Below are 18,125 nucleotides of genomic sequence, written 5' to 3' on the forward strand. Positions count from 1 at the left end.
CTATAGCAGGACAAATGATTGACCCAGGCTAATAGATCTTACCTTGTTTATTGTGAACGTTAGTTAACAGCTCTTACTTTGCTGGGGGCTTTAACGGAAAAGTAATTAGTCATGGCAGGTAATTAGGAGCGCTCGTCAATGAGATATGTCTTTGTTTCGTCCATTTTCCTTTGAGAGTTGCAGTTGGATGCCAAGCTGCAGCATTGGCCAAGTTAGTTATTTTCATATTCTGCCCATGAGCCCTGATGCCTTGGGGATCTTAGATTATGCAGAAGAACTATGCGGAAAAATGAAGCATTTTTAGTATTGAAGGAGAAAAATGAGCAGGCCATATGTGCATTTATTTTATCCCACCTGAGTGCCTTTTCTCCCTCTTTTACATACATATGTGGCGTGTCTGCATGTGTATGTGTTATTATTACCATATATACTGCATGCAAAGTGTGAGCCTATGTTTGTAATGTGTTTGTGTGTGCATGGTTATGCTCATGTGTGTATGCACTTGATGGTAGGTGATGAGATTGAAAACCTATTCCACCTGCATTAAATGCATTATATTCAATTGTTCCTGACTCACACACACAAACCCACACACACTAACACACACATTGGCTTCCAAGAGTCCCCTCAATGTGTGAACTACAGATACAACATTTCCCACGAGCTATACAATAAAATGCTATGGCCTTAAGTGTCCTTCAGTCACCAATAAATGCTTCAGTACATTGGTCCTCCATTCACTGCTACATAGATAAGATAACTGAATGTATATGTTTTGTAATTATCCTCATTTTAACAATTGATTTTCCCCATACTAAAAATTCCTCCACTTCAAATTGAGCAGCTAATGACTACATAGTGAAACATGGCGACATATGTATGAGTCTGTGCGACTGTCACAAGGGAGGGAAGAAGACTCCCTCCACAGAGTCGTATAATAAGCAAGTCTGCTTTGGCACACAGGCAGATAAGTACACACATTTTTATTTAATGATTGTCTGGCATTTTTGTTTCATGTTGTTTACAATATGGAGATCATTAATTTAGCATTTCCCTAAAGGACTCTTTAACCAAATGCACACAGAATGCTATTTGAGTGACTTAGTAAGACTGTAATCACAACCACTACATACCTAAGATCAACCCAACAACCTTACTATGTGGGTATCAGCTCTCCAACCACAAATGAGAGGGACGTCCCCGTAATCTGGCTGTGTGGAAAGATTAACGTCTCCAGAAGATGACTAATTTATAAAAAGCATACATTTTCTTCTGTAGAAGCGTATCATAGTTGATCTTTAGGCTTTGAGGTCATGCTCAGATACAAATCATTCACGCGGGATACAATGTGAGGGAGAGAGAGCTTTCTCTGGGTAAGTATATAGGTCATGGGAGATAGTGAGGGGGGGGGGGGGGGAAATAATATTATCATGATAGCAGGCTCAACTGTTGGTGGGATAGCAAAGTGAGGCTTTATCCAATGGGAATGGATGAATAAGCCATGAAGCAGGCAGCCAACGCACTGGTCTGAGATAATGTAGCCCTGCCATAGTAAATCTTGTGCACACACACCGCTCACACACACTCACACAAGGACACAAACGCATATCAAAATCAAATCTCAAACCGAGCCGTAGAACTGGGTCATTGAGTGCCATCTCCTACTGAGTGTATAAAGTTTTAGGAGATAACAAGACGACAAAAGAGAACCACAGCGCGTGAGGACTGAGAGGGCAAGAGAATAAATGCTGAGCTTTCAGCGGGGTTGAAATAACAATATCAAACTGGATTAAGTCCCTAATTTCGCAAAAGCTTGGCTTTATACCCCTATGTGCAATCTGCATGACCTTCCTGTGTATATTGTATGTATATTTTCACATTAGCCATTGTTCCTTTAAAAAAAAAACTCTCTGTGTAGGGTGAAGGAGGGCTTGCTTCCATTTTTTGAGAAAATAATATTCCCTTCCTGTGTGGTATACATAACATGCATTATTGAGAGACCTCTGCAGTGCTGACATCCTTCCAGCTCCTGTAGCTCGGTGTTGTGTTGCTTGTCCCCAGTCCCCATTAAACCATGCTAGATTAGAAATGTGCGTGCCAAAACTCTATACCGGAGGTAGAAGCAAGGTACAACCCATCTTAAGTTATCACTAAAAACAAGTCTGCAGAGCCTGAAGAGGGGCAGGATAAAAACTTGCAAATGTATGCAAATTGGTTTCTCGCTTGGGTTTGAAATAATATGCAACAAAATCAAGAACAAATGACAATTTATGAATAAAGCAACGCTAAATCGCAAACCATTTAAATCACTTGTTACATTGCTATCAATGGCTAAATTCTCAAATAAAAACCTAAGACCATTACTCAGCATGACGCTGCAGTAAATACTACAGAAACAGAAATGACTGAAAGCATCTTTCAACCAGCAAAAAATGAAGAACCCAATTATGAGCGTGGTACGTTACTGCATTGTAAATAAACACTCCTGACTAAGTCTGGCTATGCGATGCATCATTGCCAAGATCTAGAAGCACTCTGAGGTACAGGAGCCCGTTCACTCTGAGTTATGGCCACAAGGGAATCAGGCGAGGAGTCCAAGTCCATATAACACTAAACCACAGAGAGATTCACTACAGGCTCTGTGCAGGTACAGGGCAAAGGCAGCAGGCTGCAGTGTGACAGTGTATTTGGTGAAGAGGAGGTTATAGACAGTATGTATTTTAATATTAAAACATAAGTATCGGACGATGGTTCAAGCTTAAAAACGAAAATATATATATATGTGATGGGAAAAGGGTTTTGTTCGTATTGACAACTTTGAAGATATAATTAGTTGCTTTCAGCCCTTTCGAGCGTTTTCGCATATTTCAGCTTAATGTTTTGTTTTTGCACCTTACTGTTTTAATATAGTTAACCTTGTTCAAGCAAAAGCAGGCAGTTATTTGATCCACTATTCACAACCTGCAAAACACCAAACAGCAGATAGCCAAGGTTAGCAACTAGCTGGGAAACAGGATGTTGTGAAAGGCTTAGCTGTTAAAGATACATACTTCTTTGGAAGTCAATGAAGCCAAAACAAAAATAAGAGTAGACTCTTATTAAGTCAACAGCTCCAAATCATTGCTAATGTTGCTTCTTACTGCTAGATTGTTTGCATAAAATGATATGGTGATCACACGTAAATAAGCCCAAAACAGTTAGTACTGCTGATAGTTATCCAGTTATATTACAGAACATGCAAAAGCCTGCACAGAAAGTGACACATTTTGAAACTCTGGACATGCACTTACGTTGCAGGCAGGTTGGTTCTATCTGAGATCTCAGAGGTGTAACCTGAAAAGACTGAGGTCATGCTGCTCTTCTGTATATCTTCAAAACACACATGCACACACTTGGAGCAATGCAGGTATAGCCACACACCTGCAAAGAGATACATATTCTCAATATCATCTGCTATTACAGGCAACTTTGGGCTTGTATTTCTGTGAAGTCGCTGACTCTACATGTAGGCTACTTTGTTGAAGTCTTCTGTTTCTGACCATTATACCTGTATAGTTTGTCCTGTTGCAGGATGGGTCCTTTCTCACACACACACACACACACACACACACACACACACACACACACACACACACACACACACACACACCACACACACACACACACACACACCACACACACACACACACACACGACACACACACACACACACCACACACACACACCCACACACACACACACCCACACACACACACACACACACACACACACACACACACACACACACACACACACACACACACACACACACACAGGTTACTGTGATCTAGACGTTTTTGTCGATACTTTTCTAACAATGCCATGAAGTGAGTGGGCTGAATATAAATAAATAATACAACAATGAGTGAGAAAGAGACCGGATTTGTCCTCAAGTAGGGGGACAATCTAAAGGCAGAGTGTCGAGCTTTTATAGGTGTGAAATATGGTGCATTGTGGTAAGGTCTCCGTTTTGGGCTTCCTCTCTCTCTTTTTCTGGAGAGCTATGTCAACTTTTTTTGGGCTTGTTTCAACACTGCAGCTATCTAAAACCTGACCCTCAAATAGCACAGTGACATTGCTGCTAAATCATTTCCTTAGAGGACATCAGTGTTGAGTATCTGCTGCTCAAACTTTAGAAGCAGAGCACACACTCCAACTTTTAATTTTGTTCAAATTCATTCTTTTCTTTGCTAACAAACTCAAACAAACACTGAAGTCTTTAAATAAGACATTCAACCGGTTCTGTTTGTCATTTTTGTGAAGGTGCATTACAGATCTATCCTCAGGCTGACTTTGTGTGCTGACCAAATTAAACATCAATAATTCCCTTTAAATCAGTTTTCTGCTCTTTGATAACTAAAAGGTCGAGACTTCAAAGAAACAACACAATCTCCGGGTAGCCTGTTTGCTGTTGTTAATCGGTGTGTTTTATAAAAGCACTGCTTCTGTTTCTATGAGGAACACCTTCCTGCTCTTTGAGAGCGGCAGAAAGATCAAATGTTCCCATTAATGATTCAATGGAATATAGTGTCTAAAATAGAGACCGTCTTTTCAAAAGGTCCATGTAACCAACCCTCTCACTCATTCAACGTGACACTGTCAGGAACCGTAAAAAAAAGGGGACCCAAATCTAACCGGTCGGCCTTACAGGAAACCAAAACAATCTGTGACTAACATCCTAAACAGCCACACATGAAAGTGAGCGCGCGACCTGAGAGAGGAGCGGAAATGCAGGAAGAAATCCAGGGAATAAGGAATGAGCTGGAGGTGGTCGGCCCTGCAGCAGAGAGAACTTTACTGAAGGCCCAACGTCACACACACACACACACACACTGGTGCTGGTCCAACACCAATTTCCTCTCTACCTATGCTCAGCAGCAACGTCAATCTGGAGCCTATGAAGAGAAGCTGGTCAAAGTCGGATTGGTTTTTGAGGTCATCAAAGGGAATAGTTTCTTGTGTAGTGGAGATAAAAGCAGTCCCTCTTTCCCTCTGCTGAGCAAAGTGAACTCAAAGTAACCAACTTTCTGCAACAACTAACCGAAGTGAGGATTAGAGTCAGGAAGCAAAACTCTGTTACAAATAAGAACCAAATCCAAAATGTCAGGTAACGCGTAACCACAAAAAAAGAAGATAATTTCAGTTCTGCTTATCTGTTTCTAAACACGCACATTTGTGTGCTCTTGGGACTTGGTAGAGCTTCGCAAATAATTACATTTCTGGTACCGATCGACACGCATCTTAACTAAGTTGTGAATGAAGATGAAATGAACAGATAATTATTCAATCTGATAATATAATATCAATAACCCAATCAAACCTATCCATTTAGAGGTTCCACAAACATTATGAAGCAAATTGTGAGTATGAACATTAATCTATTTAAAGGTTTTTAATATTTGTTTTTTGTTTCCTGTGAAAAAAGCATGTTAACCCTCAAAAGAATGAAATCCAGAACTGTTACGAAATGGAATCGCAGAAACGAAATCAGAACCAGAATTGTTCAAATCCAAATGATACCCAACCCTAGTGGGGCATCAAAACATGGTAGTAAAATGAAGTATCTGCTCTTAGAGAATGAATTACAGTCAGAGCTGCAGTGGAGCTGCCTGGCCAGCAGAACTAATGTGAACTGTGAATCAGAGGCTCGTCCACAGCGTGTCAGTCTTAGTTACGCATGCACCGTCGACTGCGCACTAACACATTGCTGCTCCAACACTTCCCCAGCAGCCGCTCTTCAGGCCATGAGAACTGTGTGTGTGTCTGTTTGTGTGGGGGAGATTTTAAATATGTTGCTTGTCATTATTTAGCACAGTACAGATGTCTGAACTGCTGTGCTTGAATAATCTTTTGTCATCAGCAGCACATCGATGAATTAAAGTCATATCTGTGTTTTTATTTCTTATTATTCTGTACTCACTTTAATTTGATTATACAGTGAATAGCTTTCCAAATGTTCTGGAATGATTTTCAACAACCCCTAAAGCAGGGGTCCCTGACCTTTTTTGAGTATGACCCCCAAAACGAAATAATGGCCGTTTGTAAATGCCCTTTACTGGTTGCATTTCCCCCCTGTTTTAAGTTAAATTATTCAAACGCCCGAAGAGGTCAAATCCACCATTTATTAACAAGAGAAAAAGATTAATGCAAAGTCTGATCAAACTCAATTTGGTGACCTTTATGATTCATCTTGAGACCCAATTGGGACTTCTGACCCTCCACTTGTGAATCACTCACAAGTCATTTATTTGTATGAATGCTTATTTATTTTGTATTATGCAACTCTACTATTTATCCTACTGTCTTTAATCTGCACTGTATATTTGCTGCTGCAACAACAATGTCCCTGCTGCGGGACAAATAAGGGTGTTTTGATTCTGGAAATGTTAATTCCCATGCAGCATTTAATACACAGTAGGTGGTTAATGCTATTGTAATGGTAGGTGCAACCTCTGAATACTGTAGCAAACTGTTGACATTGTTTAAAACAGATTTAGATGTTCCTGTTATAAAAAGCCTTATGGCTGCATTGTAAGTATCACAGGAGGACTTTATGTTATCCCCAGGAATAAATAATAAACCAGAGAACAACACATGAGCCAGAAAGACAACAGTGTGACTACAGGGAAGCGGCGTGACACGTCTCTGCTGTTCAACCTCCAGCATGAAAGTGTGCATGCAAACACACACATGTGCAAAGGAGGGGGGGCTGTCATTTTCTATTCTCTCAGCCGCTTATATAGTCAATCGCGCAAGATACAATCATACTTCGTGACATGGGATCACATACAGGAAATGAAAAGGACAACAAAAGGAGCAGGGAAAAGAGAGGATTGCCCAGAGGGAACATTTCCAGACACAACTATGAGTGTGAAGGAAAAAGGAAATTCAGTTTGAGAATACAAACAGGAGAATGTATCCCTGCACTCTGTACATGGCAACATAATACATGATGAAAGGTTTGTTAGAATGCAGTGGGGAAATACTCGCAGCAAGCAATGAAAACAGCAGTAGTAAAAGTGGTTTGCAAAAGCAAGCCTTTAGCTGTAGCATTAGCTTAACCAAAACACCTGCCTCTAAACATCCACCTATGACCATAATAAGGATTAGTGTGGACAGAAGTGTGATGTGTTGCACCTGTAAAACACACCGAGCGGTGATCCACCTGCACATCACTGCAGCAAAATGTTGTGAGTGGTTGTTGAGGGGTGGGTCATGAATTTTGAATAGCCATAATAATGAGTAAATAATTAATCCAACTATTATATTGTCAGGAATAATCTATATTCCCTTATTTTGACCAGAAACTCCTGCAGAGCATGTGACCAGATCCTGGTGTTATATTAACAGGTCGGCCTGGAGTGGGGGGAACAGTCCGACCTGTGAGTGTGGAGCGATAATTACTCCACCCTGCTCACATGCCACGGTGTTAAAACAACTCGTAAGAAAAGTCAGTTAGTTTATTTTCCGAAAGATGAATAGAGCACTTTGAGAAAAGCAGGAGAAAGATGCAAAGAACGCCTTTCAAAAATGTTTTGTGTGGAATCCTTCAAAATAACCCAAAAAGAGGTGGAGAGGGAAGTCTGCCAGGTAGTCAGCATAGTCTACTACAACGGAGCCATTCAGGAGTGAAGCACTCAGCAGAAGTGGTTTTATGCCAGGATGGTGGGTGGTGTCTTTGAACAACAGTCGAAAAGTACCCACCCAGTGAATATCGAACGGTACTTTTGCTCGAATTCTCATCCCTACTGTTGATCAGGGAGTTTCTTGATTACGCTCTTTCTTTAAAAGAACTGCCAAGTATTTCAACAATAAACAAAACAATTGTTCAACCAATGCATCAGTTGCACTTGGCTTAGTTTCAACACTAAATATTGGAAGCTTAAACTGCTGTGTGTTAAATAACTAAACCTACCATGTCATGCTTGTAAAGCCTTGGGAGCCATTTATTCTTTGACCTGAATCATATTCCTGAGCGATCAAGTCAAGCACTTTCTAAGAAGGACACACCGTTATCCATGTTCCAGAGCACAGCTATCTGTAGCAATTCGTCCTCCAAAATCTTCTCTATTGAAATGATACTGATTATATTTCAAGGAAAGCAACAGTTAATCATTAGCTCTCTAAATAATAAAGCGTAAATTACTTAAAGTAGAGGGCGCATCCAAAATATCGACCTTCATTCATACAGACCGAACAATAAACAAACACAACTTAATTTATGACCCACGTGGATCTCAAAATGTAAAAATATGTCATTGAACAAAAAAGAAAGGTTGGCCCACCTTCAAACAAGACATATTCCATTTCGATCCACTCATCTCAGAAATCACACTTATTCCCCGCCCCCAGTTGCCACAAAAACACACAAAAAGCAGATCAGAGTGTTGTATTCCTACACGCTCTCACAACATCTCCGTAATAAACAACCCTGGCAGCTACTGCTACATTCCTGAAGCTGCTGTTGAAACATCTGTGGGCATGTTTCTTTTCCCAACTCGCCTCAGTTTGATGTTTAAGTTGGTCTGTCAGTTTTCCGTGCGGAGAAGCATAATCTTCGGACTCTGAAGTTGACATTTTCTATAGCCTGGAGGAGCACAGAGGGCGAGGAACAGAGTATGGAACATTCACTTACCTGAGACTCAAGGTCAGCCGTTCATCTTTAGCCCTCAGCAGATCGCCCACTGCAAACGTGGCACTACCCAGGAAGCTGCTCTGTAGAACCAGACAGAGGAGAAAGAAGAACGTTAAAATGGAGCACAGTGTCTCAGCAGCAAGTGAAGAGTTAAAATAATACGAAAAGAAGAATAGGGAACTCTTTTCTGCTTCTGAGGAGTTAAAAACAAGTAAATGTCAGACGGCGTGTCAGGATTCACTTTGAGCCCTGTGATCTGAAACAGCAAAAATGTAAGATCATGTTGACACGGGACACAGTCAGGGACACAACATCCACTCTCCTTTCCTGTCTCTCCTTCACCCTCCTTCTACCCTTTCTCACCGCTCTGACAACCTGTGTTTGCTGCAGGCCTGAAGTGAACAGGAGGTGTCAGCGCAGCAGAACTGGGTCATGGAGAGAGGAAGGGGACGAGCCCATCAATAACCAAGACGGATGATCTTCATTCATTGCAAACACACACATGCACACACTCTCTCTCACACACAGTAAAGCCCTGCACCTGCATGTACCATCATTAACATAGCTTATGCTGATGGATTGGGGGGGGGGTTACACTGTGCAGAGGACACAGGCTGCTCCGAATAGAGAGTAAATTACAGAGCAGGTAATTAACAACAGGTACACAAGGGGAAACACATATCTTATTTAAGGTATTCACAACACTGCTGTCTTTTATAGAACTTTCATCAACCAAATTAAGGTGTTTTATTTATTAATAAGCTATCACATTAGTGCCAGTTCTGCTTCTGCAAACACTGATATGACAATTGGTGTGTTGCCCCTGTCTGTTGCGTCACATGGATGTCAAAGCTTTGCCTCTGCAAATCAAAACAGGACTGCTTTAAGAAAGCTTACACACATTTGACACATTTTTACTGTCCACACCAAAAACACGCCAGCATCTGAAAATGGGATGAACTGATTCGATATGGAGGATCAGTATCGGACCAAATAGTCATAACCATGGCAACAATCATTTGCCATTATGGATTACACTGTAGACCATGTCCGCTGCCGCACTTCATTGATCCAAAATGGTGTCAATTAGAATTCAGAAAAATACCAAAATGCTCATTATAACTTCCCAGTACTCATTATGTCTGAAAACACCTTGTTTTTCAGACAGTCCAAACACGTTTACTGTAGCATACTCATAAGCACCATATACGAACCAAAAAGCCACAAATGCTCTCCTTTGAGAAGCTAAATGAGGGAAAGTTTGGTACCCTCCTTCTGTCTATTCTTCTATTGTTTGGCTTCACTCTCACCTCTAATCTCGGTTCCTCCCACTGCGTTGCTCTCTACGGTCTCCTGTATCAGATCAAAAAGGGCATCCTGTCTACTGACCTTTTCTCTCAATTATTTTCTCCCTGAGCATTTTCCTGCTTCCCCTGTATACGAATCCCACATGTAGGCAAACAGGGACTCTCACGCATGCGTGCACACACACATACAAAGAGGAAGAAACCTAAATACAAGGTCAGTCAAGAGTCTTGTGAAAAAACACACAAAAATAACAGAAGGTTTTAAAAGCAGCTCACATTTACCAGGAACAGCCTGAAGCATCACATTCAGTGACATGTCCGTGCAGCACAGTGGTATGTCCTTATTTAATTAAACAGCACTGGGATCCCCAGTAGGCTTGATATGCAAAACGTCATATGCTTCAGCAATGACGTTTTATCAGCCAATCGTAGTTTGCTCTGATAACCCAGAGCACGAGGCACAGAAGGCTATTACACACCATGGAGGAACATTATATCCCTATGTAGCCATTACTCCCAAGCCAGCACAGAGCGTCTGGTAAATGGTCTTAGAAATCCATTCCTTAGCATCCTTTTATGACCCCTCACGACGAGGGCTTTAAAAGTAATGAAGCTCTGGAGACCGTCCTCTTACGCACGATCAAAGTGGCTGTAGCACGGAAAATTAGAGAAAGATGGGGGCAAGAGGAGGAGTGAAGAAAGAAGACACATGATGCTCTTCCTGGATCATGGAGGATTGATTATGATGGTTTCCTTCTCTCATGCTCTGGCACTCTCTTTTTTCTATCCATCTTCTTCATTCCCGCGACTGTTTCTATTGGCCATGCCGCTCGCGTGCCAAGAGAGAAACTTTTGATCTACGGTGTCCTTCACTAGTGTTAAAAAAACGAGGCCGCGAGACACTTTACACAAGCCCAAAGATAAATACACCAACCTAACCTAACCAAACACAAAGTGCTCTTGAGGATACACGCTCAAACACTAAAGATCAAGCAAAAGACCACAAAGCCAGAGAAACAGGAACATGTTGGAGCTGATATATCGTGAGTTAACAGGCAATCCCAAGCTCTTGTCTCAGGACCAGTGAAGGCCTGTCTCTCCGTCACTGGGCAGAGGTAAACGGTCCAACTCAAGCTGTAGATCTATTGATTTTCTCCACACCCTGGGGTTACGGGGTTACAGAGTCACACACACACACACACACACACACACACACACACACACACACACACACACACACACACCACACACACACACACACACACCACACACACACACACACACACACACACACACACACACACACACACACACACACACACACACACACACACACACACACACACACACACACACACACACACACACACACACACACACACACACACACACACACACACACACACACAGCAGAGAATACCTGGAGGACAGGACATTCATTGACATGCTTTCTGTATAAATGGCAGCAGTGACAGATTTGGCACCGGCTGAATAACACACATCTGGCAAACGTTTATGAATATAAACACAGTTATCCCATGGAGGTCAGGAGTGACATGAATAGGCTGCTCCTTCACTACCAATAGAGCTTCACTACAAAGTGGCCTAATTAAGTCAGAAGAGATGTCATGACACGCCATTTGTACTTACATGCAAATGTGTGCACTAGGGCACGCAAATTGACATCCTACACACACACCATGTACATTATAAAACAACACACACACACACACACACACACACACACACACACACACACACACACACACACACACACACACACACACACACACACACACACACACACACACACACACACACACACACACACACACACACACACACACACACACACACACACACACACACACAGGAAGTCCACTTACAGTTATGGTGCAGCAGCAAGAGTACAGCAGTTAAAAAACCAATATAGAAATGAGGAGAGGCTGACAGTAATAGAGAGAGGAAAAGAGATGTAATGTCTTCTTTCTTCCTCTTAATGAGCTCCAAGACGGTTCTTCCTACATATCTTCCTCCAGTCTTTAGTTAGAGTAACTCCATATGCTAAAAGAGCAGCAGGCACACTACACTGGCTGATACACACATTGAAAACACATGAAACCCACACACACATTAAGACACACACTCTGCTGCCTCCGCTATGACTGAGAACGGAGCGTGCTACCGGCGTTACCGCTGCTGCTGCTGCTGCTGTGGCTGCTTGACTGTAGTAAGACCAGAGAGAGAGAGACGGGGGGAGGAGAGAAGGAGGAGGGAGTCACAAGAGGGGAGGGAGTCAACAAATACAAGCAGCCTAGGTGGAGAGGGGGCAGGAGGAGGAGGGTGACTAACACAGAAGAGGAAGGGACAGAGAGGAAGGAAGACAGACAATCAATGGGTAGAGAACCCAAATATAAATGCAGTAAAGGGAAAAGGAATTTACAGTAGAGAAAGAATGATAGCAAGAGATAGATATTTAATGTTAATGTTTAGTTGATATCTATATATAATGTGTACTTGATATTGAGTGTCTAAAAGAAGCCTCTTTGAAGAACAAGGAGACAGAGAGAGAGGAAACTGTCTCAGTTGTGTGTCACACCTCGGCTGCAGCCTGTGACTCATACGTCCAACAGGAAATAAACATTTGTTATAGCTACTTGAATAAATTTCATCTGCAAGGTGCAAGTGTGTAGGAGTGTGTATGGGTAAACACTTGAAAACAAATATTGACATACTTGAGGATCCCACAAGTGGCTTCTTGAAAACGCTCTCTGTACAGCACAGTGCTGCAACTGAGAGCAAGAAGAAAGCCGACCCTTTGAGACATGGAGACAATGACGAACAAACCCACAGAGCAGCACCAGTGACACCAAGCTCAGGTTTGAACTATCTCAGCTCAAACCTCGGATTAAGCAGGGTTTAATTTACCCATGGTGACACAGGGGGATGAGTCATTCGGGCAGAACAAAGGACACGCTCTAACACTGGCCCTTATCACCCAGAGCAGGTACACAAGCAAAACAACAATGAGACACGCACACAAACACTTAAGCACACATGTACCAGCCGCCGTGCACAAATCCAGATAACCGGCATCACACCGAATGTTATTTACAACACACTGATAACTGGAGGTCATGGTGGTGAGTCGTCAATGTGTCTTAATACAGGAGGAAGCGTGTGGGTGGAAACACTGAATTTAACGATTTCTTTATTATGAGAAAATGAGGATTGGTGACCTTGGTGCTAAGAGAAAGAAACATCAGATCTCTACCTAAACTGACTATCTTACAGTATCTGCTGTAGCAAAAAGCTTTTGTACTTTTATAGTTGTATTGCAATTTTTTGGAGCGAATATTAATGTGTTCTTTGGCCTTTTTCTGTGCACTCTAACTTTTTCCCGAACTACCCATGTTCTGTCTTTCAGGAAGGTAATCTTCATTTTATAAATAAACAAAGCTTAAATGACTCAAAGCAGAGGACAAATCCATGACATTGATCTGCATACATAGATACCAAACATTAGATTCAAGCTTGTTCAAAACATGAATCGAGCTGACTGAAAACAGGCTTTTTTAATGTCTTAATTTGAAGTTCAAAATGTCATGTCAGACATATTTAGAGCGCTCAAACTGTGAGTTCCTGAAAAGCACACTGATCAGGCTTTAAGTAAAGTAATGGTCATTTATTTTCTAAAAAATAAAGCTTATATGACTAAAAGCAGAGGGCATATCCAAGATATTGACCTGGAAACATAGAGACGAAACATTCAATTCGTTTTCTTGATATGTGACCCCATGTGAATTGTAATGTAAGTTGGAATTAAAAATCCTTAAAAAATAACATTTTTAGCCAATCTTTCAGAAATTACACTTATTCCCACAACAGTATTTATATTCTGAAGCCAAATCCATTGGTACATTTTCTGTTGTTATTGCTCATTCTTTTTAGCAAATATTAATGTATTCTGTGGCCTTTTTTATGTGAGTTTTAACTCCAAAATTCTGCTTACAATAGGAATTAATTTGACAGAAATGAACATCAATATGGTAAATCCTAGATCAAAGCGTGTTCAAAACATGAATCGAGCTGACTGAAAACAGGCCTTTTTTTTAACGCTGACTTTGAAGTTCAAGATGTCATGTCAGACATATTTTAGAGCATTCTGACTGTGAGTTCCTGAAAAGCACACTGAGACTGGCAGGGATTGGTTTTACAACATGCAGAGCACGAGCTACCTACTGCAGGGAAACTGTTTGAGGCTCCTGGCTGAAAGGAAAAGCCCAAGTACTTCTTAATTCCTACATTTTTAAGCATTTGGAAAAACAGCACTCACATTTGGCTGAACCCTATCACCGCTGCACATGTCCTCACACTCTATTCATGGAGGCAGTGGATGTGTTAGTCCATAAGACGATCATTGAGCAAATGCCACTGGTAGCTGAGGTTTTAGCGCAGACGGCAGCAAGGAAACTTAGACAACCAGTCACCCCAGACAGGAGCAGACAAAAGCAGGCGGCTGTGTTTTCCCCGGGTGAGCCGATGTTCTCATTCTTAGCTGTCTACCCTCCACATTGTCCTCCTATCCTTCCCTGACTTATCAGTTTCATGGTTCTCTACCTTGACCTCAATCCCCTGCTCTTGATCTGTTAAAAAGAAAAAAAGTCTGCTGCTCTCAGACCTGAGCTCATCCACTTTTACCCTCCTCTATCCATTTCTTCAATGCTTTACCAACAGCTTATCTTAAAGAGACCGCTCTGATAGCTTTCAAATATACAATCAGGGCCGCCACTGGCCAACTTGGGGCCCCAAGCGACATTGTGAGATGAGCCCCCCCCCCAACCGACAGTTGTTTTTGGAAACAAAGTAGGCTACTTTGCAAATATAATTCCTGTTTATTATTATTATCAACACAGTTACTTTTTTATACAGTGAGGTAAATGGTAAATGTGCATGTATGTCGTTCAATATGCGTTTACAGGTACGTCTGCATTTCCTGCCAAATACTAGCCTCAAAAAGATTAAAATATAATTAATGCAAATAAACTACTTCTACTAATAATAATAATAATAATAATCATAATCAATTCAATAATATAAATATATTATTTTATTATAATATTGTTGTAATATAGTCAAGACAAAACATGCTTATGACATGCTCAAAAACTGATATTTCTTAAATCTGTATTCAAATGTAGTTCCCTCTGTCAGCAATGTATCAACAACTACACACACATTCCTATCAGTATTTCTCTGTGTTGTGGTTGACATGATGATGACTGTTAAAAGTTTACTTTTTATTCATATATTTTTTCTTTTAATGTTTCTTTTATTATATTTTACTGTTTTTAAATGCCTTTGTCTGAATGTCTTTCATTTTTGTAAAGCACCTTGAATTGCCTTGTGTTGAAAGGTGCTATATAAATAAACTTTCCTTGCCTTAAGGGGAGAGGCTGAGCGTCACCATGAAATGTGCAAATTGACATACAAATGAATAAAAGGGGAAAAATGCTCCATGTTTTTTAGGCTGTAAACTTTAACTGTTATGTAAGCCAACTAGACAGACAGTGTATCACTCTTCCTCCTGTACATCAGCAGATAAAAGGCATAACATACTTGAATGAATGGTAAATAAAGAATGCTGGAAATAACTGCATCTCCATTAGCCTGTATGCTATGCAGAGACTGCCTTCTTCATGTCCTGAATTGCAGCTGATGTTTTAATATGGCAATTGGCAATTTGACTTATACAACATTCACAAGTTGTATATTTGACTCATACAATAACCCACCTTCGAGTGATGCTCTAGTTTCTTCATGTTTTGTTTCCCCTCTTGCTTGCCCCGGACTGAAACTGTCTTTTCACCGACATCTATTCACCTGCACTAGTGGCCGTATCAAAGCCGTGATTGGTCAGATGTCGATTCATTGCAACGGTGTCGGGTTACACACGTGCTCCCCTTGTCACCTCTCGCTCTCGCGGGGGGTGCGCGGAGAACTGAGCGGAGAACTGAGCGGAGAACTGAGTGGAGAACTGAGCGGAGAACTGCGCACAGCAGCTGAGGCCCTCTGGGCGGGGCCCCATGCAGCCTGCGTGATTGGCCTGTAGGGAGGGGCGGCCCTGTATACAATATACCATATCGGCCTTGAGTAAAGACAGTGGAATTTACTTATAAAAGGACAGTGTGTCGTTTATCCTTCCCTTTAAAAAAGACTGCATTAACAAGTCACTGAGTGCAAAACATGCAGTATCTTTCAGACATACAGATCGTTTAACCTTTGCCTCTCTCAGAAGCAATTCGTACCATAACATGCTCTAGGAGAAATGAAATGTAGGCGGCTGCAGGTATTCCCATTGTTTCAAAGAGTGTGTCGGAGAGATACGGTGGCCTTGAGGTAACAAACACAAGAAAAATGTTCACTCTAGAGCCAGAGTTTGGTTTAAAGCAAGCAGCTGTTTATACACTGATGAAAGTTAAAGGGGGCCCTTTATGCTCATTTTAAGGTTTCATCATTATATGTTGTGCCTCTACTGGGACATGTCTGCATGCTTTAATGTTCAAAAAGGTCTTTATTTCTCTCATGTTAGCTGAAGCACCTCTTTCAACCTCTGTCGAAACCAGAGCACAGTCTTTGCCGACCATTAACATGCGAACAATCTATAAACCCCACTATAGATGAGAGTAACTCCTACGTCACTTCCGGGCAAAAATTACGGCCCCGCCCACTTTTTGGGGAAAACAACGCTGTCATTTGAATGGCGGTCAATACAAATTCTGAAGTTTTTGCCAATCCGATCAAATTTTTTTGAAAACCGTGGATTTTTGGATATTCAAAGAGCTCGATTACGATGGCCAGTCAGGCAAAAAATTACATTCGATCATTGGAAATCGACAATCGGTCTCGGTAGGCGATCAGTAGGCGAGCCTGTAATTTCTCCAGCTGTTACTCTCATGAGCGAGGCTGAAGATAATAGTTTTAACATGCCAAAAAGCTGCTGTGTCGTTTATTGCACCTCAAACATTAAAACAAATCAAGAGTTCAGTGTGTCTGTACTTCCTCTAAGAAGAAAGGACAGTAACAGAAGAGCTCTGTGGCTTCAGGCTCGATCGCCATTCAAATGACAGCGTTGTTTCCCCCAAAAGTGGGCGGGGCCGTAAAGTCACGTAGATCTTACTCTCATCTTTGAAAATCGATCGCCTACTGCTATATTTAACCATATATCGAGCCCGATCGTCGATTTATAATGGCTTAATGCAATTGTTTGCCTGTCTGGCCATTGGAATCGGGCTCTTTGAAGATCCAAAAGTCTCCGGTTTTCTTACATTTCTGATCGGATTGGCAAACACTTCAGAATTTGTATTGACTGCCGTTCAACTGACAGCGTTGTTTTCCCCCAAAAGTGGGCGGAGCCGTTATTTTTGCCCGGAAGTGACGCATTTGTTACTCTCATCTATAGGAAAGGGAACACACCAAAAAGCATAAAAGGGCCTCTTTAATAATATTATATTGCATCTCTGCTAATATTCCTAAATACTACACACTGGCCCTTTAAGCCTGTAATATACTGGACTGATGAGTTATAAACAGTTTGTAGTAGGGCTGCTCAATTAATCGTATTTTAATCGCAATTACGATTATGGCTTGCAACGATTACGAAAACAACTAAATCGAAATAAAACGATTATTTTGTATTATTATTATTACTTATTTTTTTTCAAATTACATTTTTTTTTATTGGTTTTTCATTTGAGTCATACTTAAAGTTCAGGGTAATCAACTGTTAAAAAATGTTTTCCAATAAATTGATGTTTTCAAAGTAAATGGATAATCGGTTTTAATAATCGTGATATCAATTATTGACCCAAATAATCGAGATTATGATTTTAGCCATAATCGAGCAGCCCTAGTTTGTAGCCTTAATGTAGGCGAGCATGTTACTCTAAGTATTAATGGTGTAATGCGTGTCTGGTTATGGAGTCATTTTATGGGGTTTTCCGATGCTTTAATGGAAGTATTCAATGTTTCACTTTTACAGGCAGCACTGTTTATCTTTGGACTAATGATATAAATGGAAAAAGCTTATAAATGCACTCATCTGAAAGTGTTTCATATTTTCTAAAAGTCTCTTTAAGACAGGT

At 41.1% G+C, this 18,125-nt stretch overlaps 1 protein-coding gene across 8 annotated transcripts in view; it reads right to left on the reverse strand.

Moving 5' to 3' along the window:
• inpp4b (inositol polyphosphate-4-phosphatase type II B) overlaps positions 1-18,125 on the reverse strand; it is a 318,245-nt gene that overhangs the window by 107,870 nt on the left and 192,250 nt on the right. For 7 of the 8 annotated variants that reach the window (XM_034231259.1, XM_034231261.1, XM_034231260.1 and 4 more), the window contains one exon: positions 8,675-8,754. In XM_034231259.1, the coding sequence (XP_034087150.1) occupies positions 8,675-8,754 (80 nt within the window). Of the gene's footprint in view, positions 1-8,674; positions 8,755-11,867; positions 12,186-18,125 lie in introns of those variants that run through there. The other variant, XM_034231266.1, reaches the window with a different exon arrangement.

The sequence above is a fragment of the Gymnodraco acuticeps genome, unplaced genomic scaffold (genome assembly GCF_902827175.1).
Source record: "Gymnodraco acuticeps unplaced genomic scaffold, fGymAcu1.1, whole genome shotgun sequence".
Taxonomy (NCBI): Eukaryota; Metazoa; Chordata; class Actinopteri; order Perciformes; family Bathydraconidae; genus Gymnodraco; species Gymnodraco acuticeps.